Below are 15,032 nucleotides of genomic sequence, written 5' to 3' on the forward strand. Positions count from 1 at the left end.
ATGAGCAACGGATCACAGGAAAAGGCAAGTGCTGACAGTGAAATCTATCCTCAAGTGTTTGGCTTGGGTGTATCACATCAGTTTGTAGAGTTTGTGATAAGATTGTGATTTTGTGGTCGACTGTACAAATTTCTGATGTTATCTTGAGGCTGAGCTCATCATATAAGTACTGTCATATGAAGAAAAAGAGTTTCACCGACTGATACACTTGATCACATTTTCTGTTAATGTTGAAAACATTTTAATTGTGAATATGTCCAGCTTGAATTGCCGTCAGATTGTGAAAAAACCTTAAAAGCTACCCCTCCTTGTTTGCCTCTCCTTGCTCTCTTACTGCTGGGTTAGGGCTGGGCGAGGGAGACGGGCTGAGTGCTGCAGGGGTCTTGCGCCCAGTGGGGATTGGTGGCAAGATGGGCTTGATGTTGGATCCGGGCCTTCTTTCAGAAGAGGGAGTAATGACAGTAGCCAGGTGATCTGTGCCTGGACTGGCATCATCAGGAGTTTGGTCAGATGTCATGTGGTCTGAAATGAAAATATTTGACTTGATAAAAGCACAGATATAGAGCCACATCAACACTGTAATCTGATTTTGTTCTGATTATCTACTCAAAAAACTAAAATAAATAATAAAAGTACATGGGAAAAATATAGATGATGTGGATTAGTGTCAAAATGTAAAGCATAATAATAATAATAATACTACAACAAAATACCAAATTATGTCTTCCTTGATGGTTCAAAAATAACATGCACACCATCTGTCTCTGGTTTCTGTGCTCTCTCCATATTTCAATAAAAAGAAATTTCCTGATATGACAAAAAAGCAACAACAACAACATCAAACCTTTGTGTGTTTCCAAGGTGTGTCCCAGGACAGACAACGCCCCGGCTGAACTGGGCACAGACAACACTGAACTCGCACGAGACCCATCTGAGCTGTTTGTGAGACGAGGAAAAGAAGGAACAGAGAGAATTACAATTCACATGTAGAAGGTAGAGGTGGAAAAAAGAGACAAGAAGAGCAAAGGGGGGTCAGAAATGCATGCGGAGAAAGGTGTCTTGTGGACAGTGAAATAAAAATAAAGTTTTTATAGGCACTGGTGCCAAAAGAGAGAACTGCATGAAATATAGAGACAGTTGGGCAGAATGCCTTTGGAAATGTTACCATCATACCAAGAGGGACCAGTGTTCCCATGCTGGTGCTGAGGATGATGACAAAATTAATTGCATGCATGCCTAAACATCAATAACAAACAGGTACAAGTTTGTTATTTATTTCAGTCATGTAAACTCATGCGCTCTCACACAAAAAAACTCACACTGAAATGCAAAACTCCCATACCAATAATACAACAGATTCCTCTGTTACAATAAGTGAGACAGAGACTCACAAGTAGAGACACATCCCTATGAAGAGTGGTGCTGACAAGCACATAGATGTCTGGAATCCTTTATAGAAATACTGAAGGGCTGAGTAATGCTAACTGTACATACTGGAGGTATATATCACTCTGACCACGCTGACAAAACTTGAAGCTTTTCCACAAGTTCAGTAAAACTTTCCTTCTGAGAACATGAAATACATTTTAATAGAAGTCAAATGTATCTAAAATGTAATCTCCGGAGAGAAGATACTAAAATAAATTGCGTGGACACGCACAACACACACATACTATATCAACGTCTGACTGATTAAATTCATATTTGTAGCCAATTTGTGCGGTAAGCCTGTTTATTAAGCAAGTGTACACACTGGGGAGTCAAAAATCAGCAAAAGCCATAAAATCAGAATTTATGAGTGGGTGTATTTGTGTATACTCGCTGAGTGTTTGTGCACAGCTTTTACAGTACCAGTAAATGAGCTATATAAAAGTGAACATATGTTGTAAAAGAAGGCCCAGGGAATAATAAAGAATACCAGTACAAATGCAGTTTCCTGCTTCTAAATCTTTAGCTTGAGGTTGTTTTATTGGGAATAACAAGACTTTCTCTGGATTGTCATTCCTCATTTTAAATCATACAGCTATAATTTGTGTGTGTCTCTGTGTTTGTACTTACCTACTGTCTTCACTAAAATGGGTATCAGGATCATGATTCTGTAGTGATGATGGTGCTGTTTGAGCAGAGCTGAGGTAAACAAAAAATAGGCCTTAATTTAATCATTCCTCTTCACTGCTATAAATCATATGGAAAACCAATTACACCCTCATAAAGACACGGTCTGCTAGAAAAGATGAATTCTGACTTTCAAAAGAAGTACAGCCATTCATTCTTTGTTTAATTCATATTTAAGATGTGAACAGGTGACAGGTGAATTTAAGACTGGCTGAGCACTAAACAACCCCATCATATTAGCAAACAGAATCAAATAATTTGGGCACCTGCCACTTCACCCACAAGGTCAAACAATAACCCAAAACAAACCATCAAAATGCAGTTAGGACAAGTGCTCAAATTAAAGCAATTTGGCAAAGCTAAGAGTGCCCACTTTAAATTAAGCTCTGGAGTGCAGTGAAGTGCGTGCCACTTATAATGAACCTTTTGAAGAGCTGGCTGTAGACCCCTGGACTCCTCCCCACTATGGCCTCTCTCACCAGCTGCTCGCGCCTCCTGATGGAAGCCAGCTCCTGCAGAGGAGAGAGTTAAAGAGAAGAAAGAAGACGAGTAGTTGAAGTGGGAAGGTGAGAGGAAGGGCACACAAACAAGAATTGCAGATGAGAAAGAGGAGAGGAAAGATGATGTGAAGGGTGATTTAAGGAGGGAGGGGGCAAAAAAGGGAAGGCAAGAGGGGGCATGGAAGTGATGATGTATGGTAGTAGGATGAGAAAGTACGCAGCATCCTGTTAGAAGATTAGGGATTATTTTACCATAAATTTGGTAGACTCTAGATGTCTATTTAGCATTCACTTACAGGCTTCATTATCCATAAATTTTTCATCAGACATCATGTAACTCACAGCGGGGCTCTTCTGAGGGCTGAGCTGTGCCTGGATCTTGGTGGAATAGTTTCTGTAGGCGGGATCCGAGGGGTCCAGAGGTGTGGCGGAGTGTGACATAGTGCCTGATACTGACCTTGACAGGTCTGAGGGCGGCTTCTCCTCTGGCCCGTGACCTGAGACTGGGAGAGAAAGAGACAGACACTGTATATAAATACCTTGTATGGTATGAGTGTTCACATCACAAACACTTGAGGCACCTTTAGACTTTTACAGACTTTAGCCACCATAAAGCCCCTATACAGTATGAACCACAGTATTAGAACCTTTCTGTCTACATGCTGTGAAATTAATGGACATTTATGTAAAAAAACAAAAAACAAAATAAAGACTGTACAAAGCACTCTTGACTGCAGTTTGTCCTGTGCCTTGATTCATAATTAGCACCCTGATGCTTTGAATCTGCTAAAAGGGAAGCTGAACTAATAAACAAACACACACCTGTGGATGTGTTGTCTGGAGACGCTCTGTTGTTGTTCTCTCCTTCTCCCTGCTCGTCGAGCAACAGGTAATCCTTCACTACCTGCCCCAGCATCTGGTAGGCTTCTTCCCAGTCATCTACCCGAAGAAAAAAAAATCTGTTCCTGAATGGAGCCAGTGCATATCCTATCAGACAGTAATACATCAAAGATATGGGGATGATGACCTTAGTATAAGGAGGTGCTAGCAAGCAGTGCATAAAAGTGATGAGTGTCCCGCGCTCCCTGTATGTTCATCTCATTAAGAAAACAGCTTAAATGTCTGAGTGATTCAGTGAGGGAATGATAAACACAGCTATCCTGCGGCTACATGCCCTTAATACATGTCGTAATTGGATTTAAAGTGCAGTGTATGGATTTTAGTGAAGTGTGTTAATTTATCTAAGGCTGTACCAGTGACGCGTGTACTGCACAAAGCCAGGGTATTTTTAGATTTGTAAGGCACCCCCATGACAAATGAACAGAGCAATCACACCGGAGTCTTTCTTGCTAACACCACATTCAAAGGTTGAACAAGTAGAAAAAAAAAAATCTATTCTGAGAATCAATTAAATGTTTTTTTCTTAAATTAAAATGGATAGTTAAAAATTAATTGTGAATATTTATAATTACACATGGTACTACAATTAAACATTAATTAACTAATTAGTAAAAATGGATCTGATTATTCATCAGAGGATATTAAAGTATCATTATTATCCTCTGTGCTGCACACTTGAAACAACAGCTAATACCATCCGTTAGAATGACTGAATACACTTCTAGCCACTGTGAAAAAAACATCCTGGTCTTACCACAGGGGATAACATTATCAAAGAAGCCCGGCCGTTGCCTGTTGAAGTTGGCATAGAGGTCTATACGTGACACCGCCATGTCTATCTGTGAAGGGGTATAGAGGCCACGGCTTTTCAGGTGGCCCATGTACTTCTCCAGTTGGGTGGGGATGAGCAAGATGTATCGAGGCTCAAAGTGGCTGTACTTCAGACTCAAGACACCCTGTAAGGATAGACAAACAGTTTACTCCTCTGTGACGAAGAGGGTTTGATATTCTGTTAAGTTGAACTTAAGTTTGAACTGTGTGATTCACAACAACACAAAACCTTAATCAACACTGCGCTCTAGAGACTTTGGGAATAGAAACTGAGTATTTAATGATCCAAATCCACTGGAAATCATCTTCCTTTCACTACACCATGGGTTGAAAATCAAATTGTCAATATTGCTCTTTGAAGCAAATTTGCAGACATTTTGATTACCTGCACTGGTTAAATAACACTCCCGCAGAACAAGACTTACTCTGTATGGTTTACGGCTGTTTTACATAACTGTCTGACAAGAAAAAAAAAAAGCTGGGTTTCTAAAAATTGCTCATGAAGCTAAACGGTGTCTTATCATGTTAGACGTACATCAGTTGTCCCTGCGGGTTTCAGCTGGGGAGATGGTGAGTGTTGGTGGATTAGAACACAAAAATTCAGTTTATTTCTCAGATTATTAGGTTAGCTGAAGATGACAAAAATTTGTGCTGATGGATAAACTGATCAGTTCACCCAAACAAGCAATCATATACACATATTTTCAAATTTACTATATAGCTGTGGGACCTTTAGATTAGATTAGAGTTTAGACATCATGCTGTTTCAGGACCTTGTGAGGAATGCATATATTTGTTTTTGATTTCACTGGCAGTGTGTTAGAAACCTTATCTAATATTTTGTAACATAGGTTTGGAACATCACACATATATTTAGTTTTTGGTGGATGCTCCTGCTGCCTGCTGGCAGTACTATCAAACACAGGTTTTCCATTTTTACCTCTAGCTCCATATGCACACAGCAGGCAAGTCCTTCCCTGGCCACATCCTCTATGGAATCTCTGGTCAGACCATAGCTGTGACCCCCGTACTTCATGGTCTGAATAAACTTACCCTAAGAAGGGAATCTCAAGTTATTACAAGAAAGAATGAGAGAACATTTTATTGCACCACTTTATTGCCTCCATGTTACCACAGCAATAAGCTGTATTTATCTCCTCAAGTCAAGTGATCAACGCACACAACCCCAGCATGTTCTGTCAAGATTAACAACCTGAAGTCATTTGTTCACCTGTGAAGTGAACTTTTGACCTGGTGGTCAGGGCATATAATCTCTCTCTTTGGTTACTTCTCACACATGACCCCTGACCTTCTGTCTGTCTTGGGGAAAGTTTTACTTGAACAGCATAATTTATTACTCTCAACAAGCTTACGGCTCATCCTAATATAAGTGGTGACATCACTAAAACAACAAGAGAATTTAAACCTATGAATAAAATGAGCAAATGAATTTTTATGGGTCCCACAAAAAATATCTTTGTATACATTTCACCATTCATGGCGTGGTGTTGTTTCTGCAAACTATTGTTTATTATTTATCAAAGTGTATTTTGAGTGTATTATTTAAGAGAGTAGATTTTGCTAAATCTACGTTGGAACTGACTTGTCGATTAAACAGCGACATGTGGAGCCAATAGCAGTGCACATTATGTCAGCAGGAGACTAACTTTGCTGAACTCTATTTCTCCATTTTGAGAACTGGATGCAGTGTAAAAGGCTGCATTATATGGTGATGTACAGAAAATCCATTAATTGTGATTAGTACATTTGAAAGTTATTATTTTTTACTAATAACAATACGTCCTTCAAGTGTTTTGTTTTTGTGCCTCAAGCTTCCTAAATAGGTCACTGGAGAGCATCCAAATACTCAATTAGAAACATGATTCTTGATTCTCCATATTACCAGAGTTGGTAGCTATTCAAACAAAATTACACAGCAGCCTCTTCTAGTGTTTACGGCACAGTGAAGAGTATAATAAGTACTAAAGACTGCTGATTGGGATTAATTTTGTATAAAATGAGCCACAAGAAGTGGGTTCGAGGGGTTATAATTGCATAGCTACTGAAAAGCACATCTGAAGGAGCGAGGGGGAGCGAAAGAAGAAGAGGGCAGCTGATACATGCAAGGTGAGAGTATGAAGAGTAAGAAGGGGGAAGAGAGGACGGCAATAAACTAAGTAGCTGGCAGCAGAAGGGTGGAAGGAGAAGAAGAAGAATGAGCATATCAAGGAGAGGGAGGGACAGACTGTAAAGTTAACCTGATCCACCTCCTGTGTATTCAAAGAGTAGACAGAAGGCATCAATACCAGCATCAAAGCCCTCACTGTGTAAATCACCACATGACCCAGACCTCTGTTCTTTATCCCCCACAGACAGCTTGACACGATGGACAAAATAGAAAACAAATGTGTCCCAGACCTCAGACCTCAGACCTCAGGACCCATTTTTTAACGTCTAAAATTGTAAGTCTGCTGATTTGATTCTTTGGTAATATTTAAAACTTTTCAGCTTACAGTTTGTGTAATAATTGAGAGTAAGTTGGTGTTGATTAACACAAATACAAACAGATCATGCAGATAAAATCAGAGCCTGGCAATAAGAAAACAGGTGTATTTTGTGGAATTTTCACCCAATATTGGCTTATGATGGTGTTAAAAGACACTGTGATAACTGTTCCTAAAGTAAAATTTAATGAATATAGTCATAATACCTTTTAAAAAAGCTCAACTAAAATGTATCTTTATTTAACAAAATATTAGCCAGTTAAAGTATATTCAATCCATTCAAGTAAAACTAATTATCTCAACTACTCATTAAAGCCAGTGAGAGAATTAAATTTGCAACTTGCAGTTACATTAATCAAGTGCACCTCTTCAACCTTTTAAAAAACCCAGTGTACATTTAATTAATGCTTCAGTTTTAATGTTTCAATTATTTATGAAACATTATTATTTCGAGTGCAGAACTCAAAATAACCTTGAGACAAGTATTTTACAATCACTACAAGAGTCTGTAAATGTATGGAGAAAAAAAGCTTAATGACAAGCTAACGCACCATGTGAACGATGGTCTGAAAGTCTTCTTCACTGACAAAATGATAATCACTTCCATTCACCTCTCCAAGGTAGGGCCCCCTTGTGGTATGACAGGTTCTGTGGGAACAGACAGATGCACGCACATACCAAGCACAATCTGGTCAATCTGGTCATTTCATGCAACATATCCAGCAATTATGATTTATGATGTCTAACTATGGGAAAAATCCCGGACCTGCAACCACTAAAGGGGGCAGGCAGAGCGGCTAAGACCCAGGACAGGACCCCTGCATTTCTGGAATGCTCCAGTCCAGACAGTAAAACTAACCACTAGATGAGAGCCAGGAATATATCATTATCTTTAGATATACTATAGGTTTGACTTCCAAACTGCTCCACATGTTTTGCCCCCACATTTAAAGGATTGCTCTAGATTTTGCTAAATCTATTTTGATGTGGTACTCACATGCCATGGTTACACTACAAAGGGATCGCTTCACAGTAAGGATGGACAGGAGGAAAGATCACAGGCACCAATATCTCATATGGCATATGTGTATTATATTAAGATAGACTCCAAAAAAGTCCAAGTTCATTATGTAATGCACTCAGGGTAAGATGGTTCCATTTTCCATGATGCAATACATACATAACATAATAATTTATATTAACTTGGGTTAGGATTGCTTGTACTGTCAGTGTCACTGAGAATCACCCTATTTTGGAGGCCTGTGCAGCTTTCAACTCATTGTCTGGTAAACTACACTCAATAGTGTGGTTAATATCTTGGGCAGCCTTACATGACACTATATGAATGCTAAAAAAGAGCAAACTGACCAAAACTATTGTTTTACTTGTCATACCATTAATGCCACTGTCTACAGTATCTGGAGAGTAGATTTACTAAGAAAGCTTTAAGTTCCCCATTGATGTAACTTGTTGTACATCTTAAAAAACACACAGTAGACAAGTAATGTCAACATTTAACATTTCAGTTTAATCTACTGAATTTCTTATCTTAATTTAGTGACAGTTCAAACACTATTAATAGACACTGAGGACAGTACATAAGAGAGATCATATGTGTGCTGAAATAGAGCATAGACTGACCCATAGGCAAAATATTCGCTGAACTCTTGGCACAGTCTGTGGGCCAGCTCTCTTTTCCCACAGCCTTGAGGACCCGTCAGCACCAGCATAGGATACGGAGAGTCCGCACTGGGCAGAGTGCTGGTTGGACAAACACAGGTTTATGATAAACTTTAACTTTACAGACATTTTCACTGCCTCAGATTCAGTTATCTCTCCAACCTAAAACAAGCAAGAATTTAGTAGGAGAGAAGTATAATAAACCATGAAGTCATTTTTGAAAGCCACTCCTTCAGTCAATATAAACAGGAGCCTTGTGGACAATATGGATGTGCTTTTTCTAGGAGGCACAGAAGGGAATGGTAAATTGACTGTAGCTGCAGCGTTTTATTTGCTGATGATGGATGTTTTCAAAAAGTGCTGATACATGAGCTCATTTTTCTTTCTTTTAGGAATAGATAATTTGAGCAAGAAACACAGTGGATAAAATGCTGCTCACGTCTGAAAAACAACTTTCTCTGTAGCTGATTATAAAAGATATCGATGATTATGACTAATAATCGCATATGGATTGTTCGTAAATCACATTTAAAGCGCGTTTCCCAAACACTGCTTCAGCCCCTCACCTCAGTCAACATTTTTTTTTATAATCCTTTCCCTTTAATATTACATTAAAGGAAATACATAGTTACATTAACTCAATTGACTGGGAAGGAGCAAAGCACAGGACAATTCAGATGTGGGAATATTAAATCATACAGTATACTTGTACAAACCTATCATAAAGGACCTGGGGCTGCATCAGCTGATACACCAGGTTGGTCATGTGATCCCTGGCTGCCACCACATCCAAAGGAGGGTCATACTTGTTTACTGACGAGACCTAGGATTTAAGGTTAGTAAGTGAGCATCTTAAGCTGCCCCACATCCAAGAAAATGAAGACAGTTGCTTTACTTAGTGGAAATCTGACTAAACGTGGATGTAAACTGTTGAACCTCTGATTATGAAATTACCAGAGTGATTAATTCTTATGTTTATTCATACCTTCTCCTCAGCTGTGACTTTCTCCTGGTCAAGCACTGCCAGATGTTGAAGGAGGAAGATGACTGACAGCCTGTAATCTGGCTGCTCCTACCATATCAGGTACACATGGCACATTTTACAAAAAACATGCGATGAAGCCCTGAAGCACAAATGTTTTCTGTGTTGCTTTGTCAAACTGAGTGCAGTCAACAGAGGGGCCGAGGTGAGACATCATTAAATTCACAAAGCAATGTACAGATGGAAGTCATATAAACTTTAGTGCTCACAGGTTGTGTAGAGAACGCATGAAAAATAGATGCATAAAAGTGGATGTCTACCATGCTCAGTTGTTCATTTATGCGTAGATGCAATGGAATGTTCCCATAGCAGTACCAAGTTGTTGATAGTATGAGTTTACGTTACCTGCACAGGGTTTCCCAGCAGATTGAGGTTCCTCAATAAGAAAAGATCATGAACGTGTTTGCACTCTTGAATTTCACTTATCTGAAACAAAAACAAAAATATCACTCTGTAAGTGAATTTGCTGATATCAAAACATGTTGAGTGTCAAGGTTAATTTTAATGTTGGATTTATGTCTAACTAGAAATCTATTGTCACATTAGACCAGTTTACTGGAGTCAACTTGGAAAAACTCTCTTCTTCTTGTGCTGGTTTTACTTTTATCATGTGACAGTGTACTCACATATTCTGACAATATATTTAATACAAGTTGTACATTTTATTAAGGTTTAAAGACAATTTCAGATACCAATACTGAAAAATCCTTATAAAATACTACGGTATTCCTGTATTCAGTAAATGTGTGTTCATTTAATATTTCAATCTCATAAATTAGTGTAATCGCACTTTAAATTCAGACTGACATTCAGTATTTCTGTTGTAATCTGGAGCTAATACTTTCTAAAGCGTGTCCCAGATCAATACCAGGTTTTTCTCTAGGTTGATAGAGCCCAGTAGGTGGAGGTTCTGGAGGCCAGACAGACTGGTAATGCGGTTCAGGGACAAGTCGAGAACCTGCAGACTCTTAGTATTCTCCAACCCTTCAATCCTCTCCATCTGGTTCCCCCCCTGGACACAGACAGGAGAGAGGACACATTTAAAAGTGGGAAAGTACATGATATTCATGCATATGCACACTCACATAAGTGGCTTCCAACCACCACCTCTACTTTATATACAGTCAATGATTCCCCCTAATCAATATTAATGACGTGCCATGGTTGCTCTGCAGGTTGCCTGAACCTTCTTTCCCCTCAGTAGTGAGTTGAGTGGCAGGCCCGCATCTCTCTGCTAGATCCTGACAAGTGAGGACTGACAGCCAAACAGCTGGTGAGGTGCTAATGCAGCACACAAACCAACTAAAAAACCAAACCTGGGCACTCCGCTCTTGTCAGGATCCCCAGCCTGCTTCTCACCTCATTCCACTGACTAAAGTTGTTATCTAGCTGTCTGGCCACACCTCGCCATGCTCTTGCCAAGCATGTTGCCTGGCAGAGGGCTGCTGTCAGTGGGGGTGGGTGACTGCAATGGTCCCTTGAAGCTCTGGGTCGGAGCTGTGATGGGCTGGGAAACAGGCTGGCTGACAGGGCCGTGCTGTTTAGGGAGGTGGCGTGAGAGGAAGAGGGGTCAGGAATGGGATTAGATGGATGCTGGAAGGACAAGGTGTGCATGAGTGTGCGTATGTGTGTGACTGAACTTGGTCCAGGCTCACTCAAACACCAGCAGCTGGTCCCAAAGCAAAGCTACAGACAGGGGCAGACACAGCCAGAACGATGGCTGCTGACAATGAGGGAACACTGATAAAAGAGAGAACATGCATGTGCGCACACATACACACAGACACAAACAGAAAGAGAGGAAAAAAGAGAAAAGGCCTGCTGTTGGACCATATGGTGATTCTCGAGCAGGGGGCCAAGGTTTCACTGAATGTAAACATGCAGCCAAAAACAAGACATAAAGAGAAAGACAGGAGAGAATGGAGATAAACAGAAACAGGTGAAATTGTGCATAGATTACTCCAACTCCAAAGTAACTCCTACTGACTGTGTCAGTGTGTGTGTGTGTGTGTGTGTGTGTGTGTCTGTGTGAATACTAGACAACACAAGGAAGAAAACAATCTCCTGAGAAGCGATGACATACTGTACATGTAAATGGATGAGCTGCCAAGTGATGGCGAATAAAGACAAATGAGCTTCAAGTTGAAAATGCATGTTCTTAAACCTGTGTTTATCTGTACCGTATTTATGTCTCTGTGTTAATGTGCACTATGGTTTATCATATTTCTGACCGTAATACAGGAGGACCTACAAGGCAGAGGTCTGTGAGAGGCAGGTTGTCCAGGCCGCTGATCTTCGAGATCTTGTTGTTTGTCAAGCTGAGGTGGGTTAGCTCGCAGCAGCGCTCAAGACCACTGATCTCAGTGAAGCTGTTGTCTGAGAATGGGCACGTTAAGAATACACATGGGGAAAAACATTGTGAGTTTGTTTTGACATCACATATTTTTATAGACATTGTCATGTGTAGGTACAAAAAGAAGCTACAGGGTAGGTGACTGAAATAGGACAGCAGAAGCACACGTGAGAGTGTGCAGATGTGTGTGCACATGAATGTAAATGTTTCTCAGTAAGGATACAGTCCAGATCCAGTTTACTAAGAGTTGTGTAGGCAGACAAATCCTTCATTTTTGTCATACAGTTGTGGGAGAAATTGACCTCCTGAAAAAAAAAAGCAGCACACTGTGAACAAAAGTAACAAAAGCCACTAACATACATCTCACTAAAGAAATTCTTCAACTAAATCCACAGAGTATGGTTAAGAATCTTTTATTCGGTAAAGTTCACTGTCATTCAAGGGCAGTTAATGCTTTGTAAGCATATTAAAAGTGACTACAGATGGGCTATGGAAATCCAGGCCCATCTTGAGGGAATAGCAGTAGAGACTCAGACCCGAGCCACCAATCAAAAGTTGTCTTTTCCTGTCAGTTCAAGGTCCTGCATTATACCTTTAGGTTCTTGGGTGGCTGGAATCCAAAGAAGTCAGAGATTTCATTGTGAGAAGCGTCCAGGATGGCGAGGTAGGGCATGTGACTCACACAGGATAAATCTAGTAGTTGACAAAAGTTAGAGTAACTAATCAAAGAATTTAGACATTTTAAACAGAAAAGTAAAGTATTCAAATGGGAATAAATAATGTCTTAATTACATTTTTTAATACAGTATCACTCTGCAAAACAGCCACAGGATCATACAGATAGGAAGAGAGGGGATGCAGTTCATCTGATTCTAACAAAAAAGTCACCTTTAATTTTGTTGTGTGGCACTTCCAGTTTTTGAAGATGGATATAACTGCATAGAACAGAGACATCCCTGAGATTGTGACTCTGAGTGAAGAAACATAAAACCGTAATTACTCTAAATTAGTCCGAAATTCAAACTGCAAAGGGGATTGTCAACATAACAAGAAGACACAATGTGATTGTAAACAGATTCGTCAGATGTTGCTTTGTCTTGATAGATAAGTAAATATACATGCAAGCCATATAATGTAATTTACGAGTGCTGTCTGTGTATGTATGTATTACAGGCAGAGACAGGTGGTGGTAGAAGTACTGCAGTCCGGTGCCAAAACGTCCAAGGTGAGATACACGGCTGGACGCCACCTCAGCAGTTAATACACCATCCTTCTGTTGACATAAAATCATTAAACAAAATTTAGTGTTTTAATAGAATAAACTGCTATATGCTGTGTATGCCTTGCAACATTTACAGCAGTGCAGTGGTTCCCCTGCAATAACAACGCAACATTTGAGTGAAGAGGGCATATGGCATGAGGCCACTATAAGCATGGGCTCACTGCTTCCTGCCTCTACAAGCACAAATGCACATTTTCATGCAGCACACACACACATAGATTATGCCTATAAAGGCTACACAACACAATTTTTACTCTACATGAATAATCAACCATTTGACCTTGCAGTGCTGTTTCACTTCCCCAGACCTCTTGTGCAAGATTACCTGCTTAACCTGTTGCATTAAGGGAACAGATATGAACATTTATTCCGAGTTTTTCATGAATCAATACATTTACTTTGCCTTCATTTTACAACAAATCATTTCACTTTTGTCATGAAAACAGTGAAATGAAACGAACTGAAAAGATAATCTCCAAATATGAAGAAGCCTAACAAGTTTAACTAGCTGAAGTGTGGAAGCTACTCCTTACCTCCATCTCTTGGTTCTCCTCTGGCTCCTCACAGCTGGGAGCCTCTGCTAAGCGAGCGTCAGTGAGGGACCCTGAGGGGGGGGAAAGCACCAAGGCGACGCAGAGGAAAAACTGTTAACTCGCTCCTTTTCATTATTTCATGATAAAATCTCGGCGGGCGACACTAGAGTGACTCAAAAGCAGTCAAAGTCAGAAATTTTACAAGGTAAAAGTTTACGTATATCTGTCTCCCAGTCAGTTAACGCTAGCTAACGAGGTTTTAACAAGACGAGTCGCCTCCCGTCGTCGCCTAGCAACGCTAAATCAAGCGAATGCGAAAGGAACTCTGGGTGATGTAGTTTGCTCGCACCCAAGAGCTACAGTGGATTGAGACCACTTCGACAGGCCACAAATTGTTGAAACTCGTAAAGAAGGAAAAAAACAAGAACAAAAAACCCTATAGACTTTTAAAGTTCAGACACATAAATGTGAGGTACGTATTGTAGCAGTATTACTTAGGCTATAGGGCGTAGGGCAAGTGTAGTAAGTTTGTGTTTCTCAGTGGCTCATAAATTTAAAAATATACGAGCGAGTTACACTGTTTACTTAACTTATTATACTGAAGTATTAGACTTAAAATGATGGGGTAACACAACAGAAAATCAGCTAATAAATTGACTTTGTGGTGAACTTGTTTTCTCAATAACTTTAGTTGAATGTAGTTTATGTCTAACATTAGCTAGTGTAAGGCCTCCGATAATATTCCAGCTGAGATATTCTGACACAATACCACACTTTCTGGGTTCTGTTTTGACTAGAACGTGAATATAATGAGCCATTGTTAGTAACACGTGTGCCTTTATCTTTCTATAATAAATTAAAATGTTTGAAGTGAAAAAGGCATATTGGCAAATGATAGCCGTTTCTAATGCTGTCTTGTACATTTCAGTGATGGTGCAATAACCCATTTGTGCCTTTATGGCTCTATGACAGTAGGTACAACTGGGGTTTGCAAATAGACACCGTGCCAAAAAGATTCCAGGAGAAATGGATCGATGCCCACACCAATAAAAGTATGCATGCTGTCAAGGTGTCTGTGTTTATTTTTTATTAGATTCCAGATTCCATTCTGCACTTACGCACTTCATGCTTCAAACCATGTCACATAACACATCACACCTGTCAGGTCAACTTCATCCTCTAGTGTTGATTTTGGATCTGTCTCAATCATATGACATGGCGGTACAGCTTCACTGCACCAAAATAGTGCTGCACCACAACAGTATGAGGTGTGGAAGAGGTGTTACTGAAAG

At 39.9% G+C, this 15,032-nt stretch overlaps 1 protein-coding gene across 1 annotated transcript; it reads right to left on the reverse strand.

The window, feature by feature from the left end:
- Positions 1-298: 298 nt before the first annotated feature.
- lrguk (leucine-rich repeats and guanylate kinase domain containing) lies at positions 299-14,950 on the reverse strand. Its single transcript, XM_062443559.1, has 21 exons — positions 14,899-14,950; positions 13,741-13,811; positions 13,097-13,198; positions 12,814-12,895; positions 12,518-12,618; positions 12,149-12,230; positions 11,824-11,948; positions 10,441-10,584; positions 9,918-9,998; positions 9,516-9,602; positions 9,247-9,353; positions 8,492-8,611; positions 7,402-7,498; positions 5,287-5,400; positions 4,270-4,471; positions 3,438-3,554; positions 2,958-3,118; positions 2,539-2,627; positions 2,059-2,127; positions 845-936; positions 299-522 (listed from the first exon to the last, which is right to left on the reverse strand). The coding sequence occupies exons 1-21, from the start codon at positions 14,948-14,950 to the stop codon at positions 299-301; spliced, it is 2,319 nt and encodes a 772-aa protein (XP_062299543.1).
- Positions 14,951-15,032: the final 82 nt, after the last annotated feature.

This window comes from Scomber scombrus, chromosome 22 (genome assembly GCF_963691925.1).
Source record: "Scomber scombrus chromosome 22, fScoSco1.1, whole genome shotgun sequence".
Classification (NCBI taxonomy): domain Eukaryota; kingdom Metazoa; phylum Chordata; class Actinopteri; order Scombriformes; family Scombridae; genus Scomber; species Scomber scombrus.